The sequence below is a fragment of the Oreochromis niloticus genome, linkage group LG18, assembly GCF_001858045.2.
Source record: "Oreochromis niloticus isolate F11D_XX linkage group LG18, O_niloticus_UMD_NMBU, whole genome shotgun sequence".
NCBI classification, from domain to species: Eukaryota; Metazoa; Chordata; class Actinopteri; order Cichliformes; family Cichlidae; genus Oreochromis; species Oreochromis niloticus.
In genome coordinates, this window is record NC_031982.2 from 35,906,865 (window position 1) to 35,925,997 (window position 19,133).

Below are 19,133 nucleotides of genomic sequence, written 5' to 3' on the forward strand. Positions count from 1 at the left end.
TGCAGAAAATGCGCGTGCACTTTGTGAGCTCATACCCGGCTCGTAACGAGCGCGCTCTGTCCTCAAGGGCGACCATTGGTTAATGGTAGTCATGTGACTGATGCAAGCCAGATCCTTTTATTTAGCAAAATTGAGATTAATAGTTACAATTTATTGTTGAGGGGCAAAGACAGGGCTCCATACACATACACATTTTAAAAAAAAACAAAAAAAAAAACAAGAAAGGGGCACTTGAGGCATCCTGGAGGAAAGGGGCGGGTGCTCAAGCACCCTCCGCCCCCCCCTCTGCACGTGCCTGATATATTCCAGCAGAACGTACAGCACAGGCCATTTTTAAGCAGTTTAACCAAACTGGAAAATGTATTAAGTTCTGAGTTACAAAAGTTAAATAACCTGAAAGAATTGACCATTTTTCCGGTAACTGAAGAGTTGCTGCTGCATTGTTCAGCTCATCCATATTGTGCAAAGGCTAATCCGGAGGCAAAACCCCAGCATCAACAGGATCCCTGCTGCAGGATGACGGAAGGCTCTGAACTCCTGAAGTTCTGAAGTCCTTGACCTTGGTCAGCTCTGTCACCATTGTTACTAATTTTTGGAAGGTTGCAATAAAAGAGAGAATCCCGGCTTGTGATAAGCATAACAAGGTAGACACAAAGGTTGTCTGGCCCCAACACTGTAAATAAACTATAAATATTAACGAATGTTCACTTTTTTCAAATTCAACCTTCAAATAACCAATAAATAAATTCTAACATTCTTACCTGATGTAGATCGGGGTGCAGGGATGAACAATATTATCAGCTGAGTTTCAATATAATTTCCCACTCAACCGTGAAAAAGACTGTTCAATAGTGGTCGGATGGGATGTACCACTGTGAGAGGGGTGCTACGGAATAGTCCAAGTAATATCAGCTTTAATTTCCCAATCAACTATAAAAACATGTTTTTTCCATGTTATTCTTGATCAACTATAAATAGATCAATAATCAGTGCTAACAGAACAACTGTGAATCAATGTTATTCCAATGACAGTACTATTAGACCGTCAGGTTCCATCAGTATTTGGATGTTGTTCAACATTGATATAACATTGGGATTTCAATCTTGATGGTTCACATTCCTGTCAAAAAATGCTGTCTACAACATTTCTAATGTCTATTATCATTGTTGCTAAACAACCTGAGCAGTGTGTCAGTAGGTTAGACCGTCCCATTCAACAGCCTTGCACTTCTGGCCTTAAGGGTTTTCAAAGGACCCAGGCTAATGCAATGCAAAATACTGCACTGAGACATCCATCCATCCATTTGCTTCGCTTATCCTTTTCAGGGTCGCGGGGGGCGCTGGAGCCTATCCCAGCTGTCATAGGGCGAGAGGCGGGGTATACCCTGGACAGGTCGCCAGTCTGTCACAGGGCCAACACACAGGGACAGACAACCATTCGCACTCACATTCACTCGCGCATTCACACCTATGGGCAATTTGGATTAACCAATTAACCTATCCCCACAAGCTGCATGTCTTTGGACGGTGGGAGGAAGCCGGAGTACCCGGAGAGAACCCACGCAAACACAGGGAGAACATGCAAACTCCACACAGAAGGACCCCGGCCTGATGGTGGAATTGAACTCAGGACCTTCTTGTTGTGCGGCAACAGTGCTAACCACCAGCACTGAGACATGTTCAAAAAAACCCGAGAGCTTATTTGTCATCCCATGTCAAGGCCTGTATCGTTCTTCAGAATATCACGTGACCAAAGATAAACGAGGCCTCGTTATGTGATTTGAGCTGTTGAAAAGACACATGAATTTGTTCCTTGCATGAACTGGTGATTTCATTTCCAAAACCATTGTAGCCCCACACATGGGATATTTTGTCCTCTGCATTTAACCCATTCACTAAGTGAAGCAGTGGCCAGCTACCAATCCAGCACCTGGAGAGCGATGTGTAGAGACGGTACCTTGCTCAAGGTGCTCATTTAGTGGATTTGAACTAGTGACCTTCTGATCATGGGGCAACCATTCCACCTACTGAGCTATCCCATCAAATATCCCATCAAAATAAACCCCCCAAAAATGTGAAATATATCAGCAGTTGGGGAGCATTTTGACAATAATAATAACAAACATTTTCTCAAACCTGTCTCAGAAAGAATAATTAGTTAGAGGTGTGTGTGTTTTATATAGGACATCAAATGAGTATTCAACAAATGATCCATCATTACATTTACATATCCACTTTTATGTAGCCCACGTGTCTTATTTAAACAGGGCTGCTGTGCACTGAATAACCAGCAGATGTAAGTACGTCCAAATCAGCTGCTGAATGGGGCTTTGTTTGATCTGCCTTTTGGTGAAGCAATTGGCCTGAAAGATTCGACAAACTGGGGTTTCATCAAACCATCAGTGCTAATAGGTGATTTAATTAAAGTAAGTAATTAACTATGAGGTAAAACACAACAGAAGTAAATGAAGACAACATATACACAATCCAGTCTTTAAGTCTGACGTCATTAGCTGTGCCTGGGCCCAAACTCCGCTGCAGGTCCCTAAGTCCAACGATCACTGCGGCATCACTGAGAGTTAAACACTGTCTTAATCATTTCATCTGTAATAAAATGATCAGCGTTGCTGCTCTAACAGGTGTAAGAATTAAGTTTAACATCCAGGCATTAATGAAAACTGAATTTATGAAATTTAACAGAGTTGGAAGTTAGCAGGGAGTCAGCTCGCTAGTTTCCATCTAAATATAATATAATATGTTCTGACTGAGGGATTTCTGAAACGAAATAAGACGTACAGCTCTGCTATCATTTCTGACATAAATGAAGACAGGATGCTGTTAACAGACCAAACTTCAGTGAGAAGAACACCTACAATATAAGGTTAGTCATTAATATACTGCTGCATGGGCTGGGCTATAGTTACATCGTAAGGTTTTAAAAGTTACATAGTTACATTGTAAGGCCGACAGTGATCACTGACTTTTTTAGGGGCTTGTTTTAATTAAAAAGAAGAAGATGCAAAGAATTAAAATATGTTAAAAACACAACAGCCTTAATAAATGCAGAGTGGTTGGGACCTGGAAGCAGGATTCATCAGGTCATCACTTAAAGACTAAATACCCCACTTGCTGTGAATGTTTTAATGCAGTACAGTTGTTATTATTTTAACTTGTCACATCCTGTTTATCACAGTTCAAATAAATAGCATTTATATACAGTGTTGGGCAAGTTACTTTGAAAAAGTAATAAATTATAGTTACTAGTTACTTCTTCAAAAAAGTAACTGAGTTACTAACTGAGTTACAAGATTCTAAAAGTAAGTAATTAGTTGAAAAGTAACTATTGCGTTACTTTAAAAAAAAAATGTTTAACCCTCTGTGGGTTTTTCACTACTTCTGATGTTTCCGTCTACATTTCACCTTTAAAAACTATTTACTTTGCCTTGTTTGGTATCATCCTTTTCAGCACAACCTCACGTGTCTGAATTTACAGTTATGTTTTCATTTTGACATACTGTATTAACACAATTGATCTAAAATCAGACAAAAATTATAACATCTGTTTAGAAAAAGTTATATTTTTTACTGTAACAACCACAAACATGTTTAATGAATCATATTTCATAACTTTAAATGCAAATATAAATTGTCAATTTTAAAATCATATGCACAAGTTTTGCAAATAAACAGAGTTATTTGCAGCCATTTACCTTTTTAAAATAACCATTTCAAACTATTTACATAACAATCAGCTGTTCTGCATTCAACAAGATACACACTCCAAACACGCTACACGTCACAAATCTCTCACATCTCAAAACTCTCTCTCTCTCTCTCTCTCTCCCTTGCAATCACTCCTAAAACTTCTCCCTCTTCCTAAACAACAAAATGTCATGTTGCCATATCATCATTTTTTAATTGGTCGACATGGTGCATTCTTCCACCAACACGAACGGGCTGTTTTTGTTTTGTTTTATTATTTTTTGCTCATAAGCAGAGAGTGCTCGCTGCGCTGTCCTTACACGTTAAACATGAGGAAACTATTGAGGAAAAACACGTGTATATCTTGTTTATCATGACTCTGGTTTTACGTGGCCTATCAACACAATTTAAAAACTGGTATATATCACCTTGTTGCTTTGTCATCTTTAAGTGGTCATGTGATTGGCTTACCATGACTACTTTATTCTTCCTCAGTCAAACAGCAGCACTCATGCGATTGTTTTGCCCCCTTAGCTCCAGGTGTTGTGCCAAAAAGTGATCGTGATTACCGTCCTCGGGAGCGCTCAGCTGCTTAAAGCTGTAGCGCCCAGATTACTTACGTAGTCAGCTACTTCCGTGCAACTGATATAAGATGCGGTAACCTGAACACAGCTTCAACCGTCTGTTTGTTCAATAATAGTAACGCAAGCGCACCGCATTTTCTTGTTAGTAACGGTAACGGCGTTGTAACGATAGGAATAGCAATTAGTTAGATTACTCGTTACTGAAAAAAGTAACGCCGTTATTCCCATCACTGTTCATATAAGAAATACAATTGTCTGTGTAAACTGTATGTGGTGTTAAATAGGCCTATACTACTGTACTTTAATGTCGGTCATAAGGGTGGTACTTCAAGAGTCATATATTTTATGAGGTGGTACTCATTGTGAAAAGTATGAGAACCACTGACATAGAAGAAGATACAAAGCATTAAAACATGTAAAAAACACAAAAGCAGGATTCATCACGTCATCACTTAAAGAGGGATAATGAGGGAAGAGGCCACAAGTGGAAACACAGCTGACATTAATCTGACTGGTGAGATGGGGGAGCAAAAGTAAACATTATACAAATGAAACAGAAAACTATCAAAATAAAACAGGAAGTAAACCACACATCCACTGAGACACCTGGGCTTGACACAGGGCATAAAGAAAACAAATAACAAAAGTCAGAAACTAGAAATAAACTCAGATGCAGTAGATAAAGTAAACTATAAAGAAGTGACTGTTAATTCATCTTTTAAATAAACAAAAAGAGTCATGAGTCCACTCAAAACGCTGGCTCAGAGACCCAGGACCATGAGTATTGCTGTTCCATATTGATGTTACATCTGACACTGAAGCTCCGAGGCCTGTGTCAAGCAAAGGGGGTGTGTCCAAGTGAAGCCCGTGTCGAAATGTTGTTTCTCTGAAATGACGCAGGGGAAAGTGTGGTGATTTGTGCCAGTGGGTAGGTTATGCCACCCCTTATACATGTGAATAATAATTGGCCTGACTATATAGGTTAAATGCTTCCATTAGGTTTAGAGTGTATGTGTGTATATTCTATTATATAGAATTGTAATGATCCTTAAGGGGATTTTATTGTGATATGTTCACTTTTTCCGTTGCAATGTTACAGTTTTTTTAAGAGACGTGCTTTGGTTGTGGTGTATGGAAAAACATTGAGTGTGTATTCCGGGGGGCAATTTTAGCTTCATATCTCAAGTATTTTTTAACATATATTTCTTTTTTGAGAAATTGTCATTTTTTCACATCTGAACATGAACATCTCAAAAACTATTAAAAGCCTTAAACGTTTTCGCTGGTCATTGAATAAGAATCTGTAATTTGGGACAGATACATCAAAAATGTTTGTATTGGCTAGTTGCACTTCCCCAGTGTAAGGTCTGACCTTCACTGAGGCTCTTTTCTGGACTTTTCAGATGTTGTGGTCAGGAAGGCTCATCAGCATTTATACATCCTAATGAGGCTCAGGAAGAATAAGTACTTTTTTATTCCCAAGCCATCAGACTCCTCTGCTGCAACACCTGACACCTGACTGCTGCTTACAACTGTCAGATTTCTCATGTGCAACATGCTGAATAGAGAACATCCTCCACTCTGTGCATATGAGTAATTCATGTTGCTTTAGTTCAGATGTTGAGTGATTTATTTTTCTCATCAAATACATATCAACCAGTTGTTAACTTACACATGTTTCACATTACACTGAAACTGAGCATCATGGAGCTGAAATATGATCATTCCTTCTCATTTGGATTCACTCATCTCAGCAGAAACATTCAACAGCAAAGAGCTTTTTGTAGCAGTCTGTCTCACTGTGGGAGGATTGGGAGTACTGGTACTACTACGGTCACCTCATCTTTGGCTCTGGAACTAAACTGTCTGTAACAGGTAAGAACAAACATTTATTTTCCTTCAGTCGTTTTATTGTAGAAGTTGAAAATGTGTTTAAAGTCAGTTTCTGCTGCTTCAGGCTTTACATGTTAGTTTTGTCATCATTAGTAGAGAATTCATCTGCAGCCATTGTTACATAAAAATGTGATTTCATTTAAAAATAATTAAATCTTTTGTAAATGTTTTGTGAAAAATGTTAACATTACCTTTGTTGAAGGGAAAAAAAGTATTTTTCACTAACTTAATTAAAATATTTTTAAAGATTAATTATGGTAAGTACAAATAAAATTTCAATACAAGTCATGTATAATGTAATGTGATGTAATGAATCATAGAATACTGCATAGCATGAAATGTTTTATTAAATTTGTGTTTCTATTTTTATATTTTTAAATAGAGGGGCATGTAATAAGAGTTTAAATTGATGATTCTAATGTAAAGAGCTATTAAAGAATAATAGAATCAAAGGTTTTATTAAAATAATATGTGTGATAAAGCATGTGTAAATTGAGATTATGGAGGTCTGGCATAAAACCAGATTTATTTGTACGACCTAATTTTTAAACTATGTGTCAGTAAATATTGTGTATCAGAAAGTGGACATATTATGAAATTCATATGATCAAATCTCATACAATCAAAATATAATACAATATTTAAAACACTGAAACTAAATGAACCTTTTATTGAAGCTATATTTAAAATGTGTTTTAGAAAAGCAAAGTCCCATTATCGACACTATAAGTACATATTTAACATGCATGATGATAACTTGCATCATTGTGGGGAAGTTTGTCTAATATAAAATGCAAATCACTACTTCCTTTTTATGAGGTTTGATCACTATTGTTTTAAAATGTCTTAATATATTATTAAAAAAAATAAAATGAAACATTGGGGAAATAAAGTTATGTTTAGTTTTCATTTCATTTCTTCCACATGTGAGCCATGATGACATGAGGTGATGACTGTGTTTGATATGAAGCTGAATCCAGTGTATGTAGTGAACTTTGTGCTGTATTGATGAGTAGTTTAGTGATCAGAGTCCATGTAGTTTCCAGGATCAGACTGAATGCAGTGCAGTGCTGGAAGCTGCTGCTGACTGTGTGAATGTGTGTCTGTGCTGCTTGTTGCTGCTGTCAAACTTCAGATGAGCAGGTAGTGAAGCCCGTGGTGAGTGTGTACCCAGCAGCATCCAGAGCCCACCTGGAGGGGAACAGCTCCCTGCTGTGTGTGGCCTCAGCCATGTTTCCTCCTCTGGTCCAGTTCTCCTGGAAAAGACAGAAGAAGAACGGCGGAGAACCGGAGGAGCTGCCCCCTGCTGAGGGAGAGCAGCTGGAGCTCAGAGAGTCGGGACGCACCATTGCCATCAGGATGGTTGATCGTGATGATCTCTTCACATACATGTACAGCTGTTACGTCAAACATGAGGGGGGCACAGTGGAGGCTCGATCACAACAAGGTAATGAAGGCTTGATGAATGTGTTCAGCAAACAAAAATATCACTGATGTTTCCCACTGCAGCTCAAAACGTTTAACTCTTTTCTGTTTCAGAAGTTTCTGCCTGGTATCAGAGGTTTCTACAATGTGTGAAGCTGCTCTGCCTGCTGTACACAGTGCTGATAGTGAAGAGTCTGGTGTACTGCTGTGGACTCTCTCTGCTGATGATCCTCACAAACAAGGGACCGTCCACCAACTGCACACATGCTGACTGACTGTTTTCTGCTCGCCTTTTCTCACCATCAAATCTCATCAATTCATCTCATTCATCACTTTGATCAGTATCACAAATGTTAGTTATGATGTGTTGTGCTTATTTTGGCTTTTTATTCAATAGTTAGAAGATCATCTGAAATAAATACATCTTTACATGTATTGTTACTCTGAGTTAGAATTCTTTTTGTACTTATTGTGACTTTTATTGTAGTAACAAAAATCATCAGGTATATTTTTATCACAAGTTTTCTCTTTCATTTCTTTTTATTTTGGTTGATTTTCAAATGTCAAACAGTGTAGTTGTGTTTGTAAGTGTGAATAATAAAGATTTCAAGATGAAGAATTTGATTCTACTTTCATTGTGTGATAAACAACAACCCGTGTGAGTGAAGCACAAACTGACTGTATCCAAACTTGCTCTCCTGCAGCAGACGGGCTGTGTGGGTTTCTGCTCTGCAGCCTCCACACCGTTAGCTGTGGCTTTTCACTTTAATAACACAATGACAGTTACAAGCATGAACTCTGCTTAAAGAATGATTCCAGGAAGGATCTGTGTTCTTCACCTGTGAGAGAAACAGCTCAAATCCTCAACTCAGAGCTGACAAATGAACTTTAATGGAATCAAAGCAGAGACCATGAAGCCCCTGCAGTCTGCTCAGCTCCCATTTTATTACCTGAGCTGAGTTTTTCATTCTGGATATCACACACGTAAGAACAGATCAAGTCTGAACAGCAAATGTTGGAGAATCATTTTGAAGTGTTGCTAAATGTCATTATTATTACAAAAACTACTGAATGATTCAGAAAATCGTTTCCAAAAAGCAGAAATATCCAAACAAAGTAGAAACAAGGCAACATGAGTCATTCAGATGCAGATAACATATTCTCCTTATTTTGAAGAACACAGTCATGAAATCTTTCTGTGTGTCATTCATTGAGTTGAAGTGCCTAATAGAAGAGGAAAAGCAGAAATAATCAATGATAGCTGAGACATTGAGAACATGGCTGTATGCCTGCTATCATAACAGGAAACAAAGCACACAAACAGCAAACACACAATAATGTGGTCGCAGCTTGTTGTGTGTTGTTAGGTGTCATTTTTGACTCTGACATTTAATGAAGTCACAAAAATGTGTGCGACTCATTAAAGGAGTCTGTACGTCTCAGTCAGTGCTCTGTATTCATGTGTTCACCTCATTAAACTCACTGAGACACTTTTCTCCTCCAAACTTACAGCACAGCTTCATATTTCACTGACTGATTCTTTGATTACATCCATTAAGGCTCACACAGTGAAATTAGTGCAAACTTACAAATGTGTTGGAACAATTTTGGCCTCCAAACTGAACTTTGAGACAAACAGTGAAGCTGTGAGCAAAAAGAGGCTCCAGTGTGTGTCATGGTGGAGGAAACTGTTGTATTCCCACATTCAAAACATGCTGATCTTATTGGATTTTTCCCTCAAAGTCTTTTTCCTCCTTTTTCTCTTCATCCAAATGTTCTAGCAGGCTGACTGTGAGTCCCTGTTTAACCTGTACAGCAGAAAGTAACAGCAGTCAGCGGCCTCCACTTGACTTCATGACTTCAACCCCTCGCACAGTCAGTTTCACTTTCTTCCTTCTGTCTTTTAGTCCTAAAATGTAGAACAACACCAGATCAAAATATTTGTGTCCTTCACTCACATCTTCAAATGATACCTTCTATATCAGAGATGATACAAAGGCAACATTTGTCTTATTTCTCTTTCATGAATCAAAAAGTACTTTTGTACTGTTGTGTAAATGTGTATGTAAAGGTGGATGACTGCCTACTGCAAATGAAATCTAACCATGGGTACAAATAAATGAAGCTGAAGCTGACGTAAAACACAGCCCTGTTTTTATTACTGTTTATAGATATTATCATTGATGATCATCATTTTGAATGATTCTTAAAAAGGGTTTAATGAATCCTTCAGTCTGAAACCAACTTGGAACAAAACACATTAGAAGATGTGGGAAAGAACCACAGTGTGCACATATTTTAAACACACAACCGAACCACATGTGTTTGTTTTACAATAAGATATTGACTGTAAATGGTGTTATTTTAGATTTTTAAAGTCCTTTGTTTACAATTTATGAATTATAAATAATTTTCTTTCCACCATGCTAATGTTTATTTATATTTATTCATAGTTTTGTCAGATTTTGTTTGTATATTCAGTGTTTTCATCACAGCTGTTAAACAACAGATAACAGTGTGTGTTACTAAATTCACAGCAACATGAATGTGTTTGAGTGTTTCTGCATCATGTGACCCAGATTTTTGGATCTGCTGTCAGATTGAAATGAAGACGATGAAACCACACAGCAGCTTCAGCTGAGCTGTCAATCAGCAGCAGCAGTCTTATCTGTGGGCCGCAGGGGCTGATGGGAGCTTTGAGGACCTGTTAGAAACCACGTGGCCCTCGTCTGATCTCACAGCTCGTCCTTGTTTGGCCTCAGCTGCATCAGAGCGCCACTTCTCCCCAGGTTCACCAGAGGAAACACCACTGCACAAAATGCTTTTCCTCCCAGCTGCTGCTCTGTGCTGTCTGTGTTCAGGTGAGTGTTTCCAGCCAATCAGGAGCCAACAAAGTCAACCTGTAACAAACACTGTCACACTAACCTTCATCTATCTGTCTGTGTCTCTACAGCACTGGTTACCATGGCAACAGAACAGCTTATTCAGGAAGATTTAACATTGACCAGGAGAGTTGGAGAAAGTGTCTCCTTCAGCTGTGGAGGGATGGAACAGTGTGCTGGGACTGAGTATGGATTCTGGTACCAGAAGAAAAAAAAATGGAACATTTAGAGTAATTCTGCGAATTTATACAAATAATTGTGGAGAACGTGCTCGCTATGGTCACCCTCAAGAAAATGATTTCTTAGTTGCCAAAAAACAGAACAGCTGTGAGTTGAAGATAGAGAAAGTTAAACTCGATCATTCAGCCACCTACTACTGCAACTGTTTGAAGGCTGGTACCCACAGTGAGAAATGATCCCTGCAGCCTGAACAAAAACCAACAGATGAACAGTTGTCAAACAGTGTTTGTGACAGGAAGAGAGCAGTAAACCACAGCCCAGGTTCACAGATTTCACCTCCATCTCAGAGTCACAAACATACTGAGCTCAGGGAGATTTTTATTTACTGCTGTCAGAAATTCAATTCTATTTATTATTCTATTATGTTTTAAGATAGAAACAAGAGGAACAGATGACATCAAACTTCCAAATGCAAACAAATGTATCCTCAGTCCCACAAAAACATTTATTCAAAGTGAAAGAAAAACAGATTGTGTCAAACTGAATCAAAGTCCATCCCTCATTCACAGTGTTAATGTTCTCTTCATGAAAACTCTTCCAGCAGCACTTGTTGTTTAACACCTTTCAGTACATTTAACCAGACACTTTCACTTTAGGACATTTTAAAGACAAATCTTGGACTGATGTCAGGTGTTGAAATCTCCCAATTCTTTTAATCTTTGGGCTGAAGGAAGGACAATACTCGGGGTATAAATGCTCAATCAATAATATTTTATTTCCATACAATTCAACACTTAAGAGCATAAGAACCATCATGATGGGGAGACCTGCCTGCAGAGGGTCACAGCAAGTCTCAAAATGGTGACGGGTTACTCAGCCTTTTACAGCCTCTAATGGCCCCCACCTAGTCGTAAAAGCCTAAACATTCACATGTTTTCTCTCTTACGGCGCCTAAGTTATGACCTCGGCTCCTTGTTTTTCTGCTCTCTGTAAAGGTGGGGGTATGGAATGTGGTCGTCTCTTCTGCTATCAGAACAACAAGGCCCTCTGCACCCAACATTCTCTTCATGATTCAGCAGTATGCAATGTCAAGAAACCATGTAACACGTTCAACAGTGTCGAATAATACAGGTCAATCCAATAGATCTAATGATTTTCACACTCTTTTAAGTCAGAAGTATAATGCAAACTAAAACTACATACTGATCACACACTCTATATTAAGGGGTATAATATGATCTACAGCAGTATCATAATTCAACTACTTTGATTACATATATATGGTAACATATGATAACAGAATAATCTCACACAGGTCAGGATTTTGTCCTTCTAGCAGCGGCTCATTAGGACGCTGATTTGTTGGACAGATTTCCATCAGTTTCCTGTGGATGTTTATAGAGGATGAATCAGTCAAGGTGCCTCATCTTTCTATCACCTTCTTTTCTCTCTGATCTAAATAAACTGATTTTGTATCTGAATGTGTTGAATCAGGAATCACAGGAAACAATTTCTGCTTTCCTCTTGTTTTTTTGTCCAATCACTTTTGAGCAGCTTTGCAGATTAATTTCATTTGGAGCATTGATGCTGAAAAAAAATGAGGCTGACTGGACTAAACACACAGATTTACCAGCAGAAAAAGCGATTGCATGTAAAACACTCCCACTGAGGTCAGGAGTTTGAACTCACATAACTTAACAATGTGGTGTATGCTGTACAGTGCAGCGAGGAATGCCCAGACCTCTACATTGGAGAGACCAAACAGCCACTTCACAAGCGCATGGCACAACATAGAAGAGCCACCTCCACAGGACAAGACTCAGCAGTCCATCTGCATCTTAAGGATAAAGGTCACTCTTTCGAGGATGCCAACGTTCACATTTTGGACAGAGAGGACAGATGGTTTGAAAGAGGAGTGAAAGAGGCCATCTATGTCCACTGTGAGCGACCATCTTTGAACAGAGGCGGTGGTTTACGACACCAACTGTCTGCCATCTATAACTAGTTTTGAGTTCCCTCCCCAGACACCTTAACGCCCACTCACATCCTGGGCCATCTGACCTCAGGAATTCGCATGACAAGGTGGGGCCAGGTTTCACAATGAGCTCACCCGAAACCCTGGCTGATTGGGACCCACACCCGCTTTCACACCTTGGCTCAGGTGATTAGAGGATCATCAGGGGGTCCTTTTGTCCCTCTTTGGGGGGATACTCCCACTGGGTTTAAATCTGGGACTCTCGGCCATTTGACCCTTTAGAACTGAAGAAGCTTCTTGGATGAGAGGTGAAACGTCTTCAAGCAACTTAAAGAAGTCCAGACGCTTTTCTTTGCAAGCTCCTTTGACTACAATGACCTGGATGACTGAGAACCTTCACAGACATATTGCCGTACATTTTGGGAGGAACACCCTTCAACTGGTATGGGAGTATGAAAGGGAATCAAGGAAACTAACGGATTATAGGAACCACCTCCACCTCAACCTAAGATGCAGACAAAGCAGAGTTGTTCCTAAGAGTTTGCGCCTTGGATCCACTGTCAGGGGACACAGAGCAGACTTGATTCTACAGAGAGCACAAAATCACCTTTTAAGTGAAAGGATAAGACAGGTCCATTTCACTATAGATGCCCTCCAGATCAAGATCAGCCAGACTCTGCAGGAACTGGAAACCCTTCTACCCTCTCCAATCCTAGAAGAGGTTTACAAGTTTGTGGACAAGGCCCAGCGGGCTCAACACTCTAAAGGAAAAGAAAGACAACGCAGGAAATTTCACACCTTGCTTTCAAAAACCCACACTCCTCATTCTGAACCCACACAACTCAGAGAAGAAAACACACCTGAAGACAGTCGGGAGAAATGGGTAAAGAACTTTTCAGACTTGAATCTCACTGAACCTGAAAAGAAAGCATTAGCCAAAGGACTCAATTTTGCCATTTCTCTGCAACAGTTGCCCATAGTGGACCTCATCACAGCCACAGAAACCGCCATACGGATTAATAAATTATCACAGACAGAAGCAGAGCAAATCAGGATGAAAGTCTCAGCCACCCTCTCCAGTGCCAAAGTCCCTCCGTCTAACCTCACATTACAAGACAAGAAGGCCGTCGCTTCCCTGAGCAAAGACCACAACATCACTATATTACCAGCGGATAAGGGAAGGTGCACCGTGGTCCTAAACACAACAGATTAGCACACAAAGATCACTACTCTCCTCAGTGACAACAACACCTACGAAGCTTTAAAGCGAGACCCCACAAGCAGCTACAAAAAGAAAGTTATAGCTTGCCTTCAAGACCTTGAAAAGGACAAAATCATTGACCGCCTCACATATCACCGCCTTTATCCAGGGGATGCCATACCCTGCATTTATGGACTTCCTAAAATCCACAAGGAAGGGGTCCCACTCAGACCCATAGTCAGTAGCATAAAATCAGCCACTTATAACAATGCAAAACACCTTGCTACCATCCTTGCACCTTGTGAGATTATTTTGTTATCATATGTTACTTTATATCTGTAATCAAAGTAGTTGAATTATGATACTGCTGTAGATCATATTATACCCCTTAATATAGAGTGTGTGATCAGTATGTAGTTTTAGTTTGCATTATACTTCTGACTTAAAAGAGTGTGAAAAACATTAGATCTATTTGATTGACCTGCATTACTCAACACTGTTGAATGTGTTACACTGTTTCTTGACATTTCATACTGCTGAATCATGAAGAGAATGTTGTGTGCAGGAGACCTTGTGTCTAGAATAGAAGAAGAGAAGACCACATTCCATACCCCCACCTTTACAGAGAGCAGAAAGACAGGGAGCCGAGGTCATAACTTAGGCGCCGTGTGAGAGAAAGAATGTGAATGTTTAGGGTTTTACGACTAGGTGGGGGCTACTAGAGGCTATAAAAGGCTGACTAACCCGTCACCATTTTGAGACTTGCGGTGACCCTCTGCAGGCAACTCTCCCCATCATGATGGTTCATATGCTCATAAGTGTTGAATTGTATGGAAATAAAATATTGTTGATTGAGCATTTATACACCGAGTATTGTCCTTCCTTCAGCCCAAAGATTAAAAGAACTGGGAGATTTTAACAACTTGGTGCCGGTGACCCGGATCTTTGGTGTGCTGAGGAGGGGCAGATTTGGCCTGTGGTGAGATCGTGGGGCGAGGCGAACAGAAAAGACCGGTCTAACAGAATAAAAAGGTAAGCACAGCCTGTTGTATTATAAATACCAAATGTGCATATTGGGCTTTCCAAATTAATCTGTTCGCTGAGTTACACGTATTTTCACAGTAAATTTGTCGGTGTCTGGTTTTTGGCGCAAGATACTAACAACAAAAGTTGAGGCTGAATTCCAGTGTGTTAAATAAACTGCTTCTACCAAGAAACTAATAATATACTACGTTGAGCTAGTTGCAGTTTAATTGCATCTACCAAGAAACTAATAATATACTACGTTGAGCTAGTTGCAACCCACTTTACCTTCCACATTTAACTTTGTCTAAGACTGGCTTCTGTAGCAATAATACATTAGAATCTTTGGAGACGCGGCCATACGTCCAGTACATTGAATAGAGGTTTGAAGTGGGTTATGGTGTCGGATATAAGCCCTCGTTGATGCGGTCATAAAATTAGTACAGAATTAAGGTTAAGCAGATACTGGCTTATGGTGTCGGTTAAGCGCTAGCAACGCGTAATGCGAAACACGTCCGTAGGTTTTGGTTTATGATACGGCCGTGTTCTGGTGATGCGGCCATAAGTACAGTAGTGAAGGGTTGCTGGGTTCAGCACATTGAATAGAGGTTAGACGGTGGTTTATGGTGTCGGTTAAGCCTCGAGGGTTGCGGCCATAAAATTATAAGTAAAATATTTACTTCACCCCGATTAAAGGTAAAGCAGACGCTGGCTTATGGTGTCGGTTTTGAGCTTCGGGGACGAGCATCACTTCTGTTTTATGATGCGATTTTGCCCCGTTGTGGCGGTCATAAGCGCAGTAAAAGGGGTACATGGTGTATGGTGCGATTGTGCTTCAGAAGAGTTCTAACAGTTGAGCTTAAGAGGTTTCTGTGTAAATTTCCGCTGATGAGAAGCGCTCTCTGTGGGTCTCACTGCTGGTGAGGCGCGCTCTGGGCGTTGTGTGTGTGAAGCGCGCTCTGGGTGCTGTTCTGTGTGTGTGTGAGGCGCGCTCTGGGTGCAGTTCTGTGTGTAGGGCGTGCTCTGTGTGTGTGAAGCGTGAACACAGTGACAGTGGCGGTTGATGTGTGATTAGGAGGACACTAGAGTAAAGACACATTTTAGGATCAAAGGTTGATACCTAGTGTACCTGTGGAAATTAATTTTGCCCTGGGGTTGGCTCCCCACCGTACGTTGGACGCGGCGTACGGACCAGCGGCGTCTGGAGGTCCAGGCTTATCACCTGAGAGCTGAGGGCCCTCAAACGATAACAGAATAACACTGGAACGGCCGTGTAATCACGGGTTCACATTTATTCTGGACTAGAACAAGACACATTTTGCGATCAAAGGTTGAGTTCTATAGTAGTCAAAAAGAAAACCGAGGTTAAAGTCCTTATTTCTTAAAATAGAGGTTAGAGTCCTCATTTCAGTGACGTTTCAGTGGTTAAAATTGTTGTGTGCCTGTCCCCTGATAGCGTGAAATTAAATAAAGAGGGAATTTGGAGCCACATAGAGATAGACGGGCATAATTGGGTGTATTACTCTGTGGTGTAATAAAAAATAATAAAAAAAGGAGAGAGAGAGAGTAAGAGGTGTGTAGTGGAGAATTATTGAGAAGCAGAGAGAGGAATGTGTTGGGAGACTGACGTGCAGTTTGCGCTGTCAAGGTGGGCGTGTTGCCTGCTTATCTGTTTAACAGTGATGAAAATGAAATTAAATAAATCTCTTAGTGTGTTAATACAGGAAGCTACGGACCTGGACCAACTGCCCCCACAAGCACAGCGGTCGAAGCAAAATTATAGTAATGGGAACCACACCCAGCAAGAATCAGCAGCTGTGAAACAGACAGCAGCGAGGAGAGAATTAGAGGAGAAATGAAGGTTTTAAGAGCACATGAAATTGGGTTGAATTTTGGGGCCAACGGACTTGTGGAGGTTGGGAAGGCGTCCGGAGCATCACAACAAAAGGTGAAACAAAAACACACACGAGCAGAGAAATGTGAGAGAAAGGCTCCTTTTAAGGTAACGCCTTGTTTGAGAAAAAGTTAAAATTAACCTGCCTAAAAATGCACACACATGCAATGAAAAAACAGCTTACACTCATGAACATGTGAAGATTTTCCAGCAAGGTTAAAGCAGCAAAAATTTACATACACCTGTTGTTAAATGATGAGGTTTATCCATTACTAACAAATAAACCCTCTGGGTTGCAGGACAACAATTTAGCTTCAAAGAAAAAGAAAATAAAGAGACTGGTATGACCAACCAGTGATGAAATAACAAATTGTGAGATGTTTTCTGATGATTGAACAACACAAGTGATTACCGACGGAAAGAAAATTTCTCTTTTGTGAGTTTAAACATGAGCTTAGGAATTTGAACATGTGCATGTTGTCCTGTCAACTTGGTGGGTTATGAGTTGATTATATCGTGAGGAAAAAAAAAAAAGGGGGAGAAAAGGCTGACACAGGGCCTGGCCCGGTGTTTCTCCCCTCTAGTTGTAACACAGCCAACACAACATCATTTTCCTGTTCGTACACTTCTGTTTGTTTTTTGTTTTGTTTTGTTTTGTTTTGTTTTGGTTTTTTCTCTTTATGTTTAATTACAGGCTGCTTTGCCGGCCCTGAAAGCCGAGGCTGACCTGGACTCCTGCTCTCCCCTCTACGTGACCCTGACCAAATGCTGCAATAGCTGGACCCACAACAACCTGAAAATGTCAACAAGTGCTGCAGGAACGCGATCTCATGCAGCAGAGACGGAGAGCGTTAAAACCAAGGCCCGTTTCACTACACGGGGGAAAATTCCCAGACTGCGTCAGCTGACAGAGCTGTGACGGGACGCCTGCCAAGCCCGAATGAAAAGTAAGGTCAAGCAAAAGGATGCTGATCTTGATAACTCTGCATTAACACTGTGCAGGACAGTGATGGACCAACACGCATGATCGGGCAGCAAAAAGGGCGCGACAGAGACAGGAGGAGTAACTGAGGTCAAAAGGCACCTCAGAATGGACAAAAAACACAGAAGAAGATGCAGGTTTCACCTACGGTGAGCATGGACATTGGAGGAAGGACTGCCCCAATTGGGGTCAGAACCAGGACGGACTGAACTTTGAGCAGCAGCAGCAGCAATGGTCGCAAACAGACTGAAAAGGAGGAGGGCAGGACCCCAGGGCATGCTTCAGGCTGTGGTTTACCCAAGACACCAGAACAGGAAAGTGATGAACACACACACACACACACACGCACATTGGAATGCTGATTCACTGAGAAGTGATCCACACACATACACATACACATACACATGCACACGCTTGTGCAACGAAGAGTGATGCGCACACACACATACACGCTGATGCAATGAAGAATGCTTTGCTAACAAATGCTTATGCTGATATGCAAAATGCTGCACACAAACATCCAAAAATAATTTTTATGAGGAGCCATTGATTACCATTGATTACTTAAAATGTGTTTTATGTCACCCAGAGTACATTTATGTAGATTTTAGGGGTAAGGTCTGAAACAGTTTGGTTATGAAAACAATGTCTGTGTGTGATGTCTGTTTATGGCTCAAGGCCTTGACTGAATTCTTTGCTGTGCTTCACACAGCCTGGTGAGGAACAGAGGCACAGAGTGAAAATGATGAATTAATAGTGTAAGTTTTAGGTCGCAGTACCGCATTTTCTGTGATTGAGATTTAATTCAAGGAGGAACAAAAGGTGCTACGGTACCTGAGGTTCTCATTCCCACACAATATTGTCCCGGCAGGAAGCAAAATGTTCCTGTGAATTTCTGGTTGATTTTTTGGTTTTGCTTAGCGCTAGCTTGATTTTATCAGTGAGCTTTGGGTTGTTTTCTTTCTCTAACTGAGAGAGAGATGATTTTATGTTTGGACATGTCTGCAACGGGCCCTAGTTTGTGTTATTTTTATTAGTATTTTGTTGGTTACGTTTGTGTTTGTTTTTGTTACAGTGCACTGAGGAGAAAATCTGAGAGCTGTGATCCACTGGTGGTGATATTTTGTGAGTTCATGATTTAACAATCAGCTCTTTAAACCAGGCCTGAAAGATTGAAATTTAAAGCGCTATGAAATATTTTTACTGAAAACAGTTGCAAAGTGTGCTTCTCCATGATTGTAATTGGCTTGGAGAAATTCACTTATATGGGACACTGATCACATGAGAAGTCCTGAGTCTAAAAGGATTGCAGCGAGTCAATCCAGTCCAAAAAAAAACAAGGAATTGTTTTCCTTTAAAATGATGACGTCATCTTGCTGGTGATGGATGCTC

The 19,133-nt window shown here is 40.4% G+C and overlaps 2 protein-coding genes across 6 annotated transcripts in view; one reads left to right on the forward strand and one right to left on the reverse strand.

The window, feature by feature from the left end:
- Positions 1-19,133, reverse strand: part of LOC100704393 (zinc finger protein OZF) — an 883,579-nt gene that overhangs the window by 381,189 nt on the left and 483,257 nt on the right. The window lies entirely within an intron of this gene.
- The window catches only part of LOC106097918 (immunoglobulin lambda-1 light chain), a 104,525-nt gene that overhangs the window by 51,262 nt on the left and 34,130 nt on the right, over positions 1-19,133 (forward strand). The window contains exons 3-5 of one of the 4 annotated variants that reach the window (XM_025900221.1): positions 6,090-6,161; positions 7,315-7,626; positions 7,719-8,081. In XM_025900221.1, coding sequence (XP_025756006.1) covers positions 6,090-6,161; positions 7,315-7,626; positions 7,719-7,879 — 545 coding nt within the window. In that variant the 3' untranslated portion in view covers positions 7,880-8,081. Of the gene's footprint in view, positions 1-6,089; positions 6,162-7,314; positions 7,627-7,718; positions 8,082-19,133 lie in introns of those variants that run through there. The other 3 variants (XM_025900220.1, XM_025900223.1, XM_025900224.1) reach the window with 3 other exon arrangements.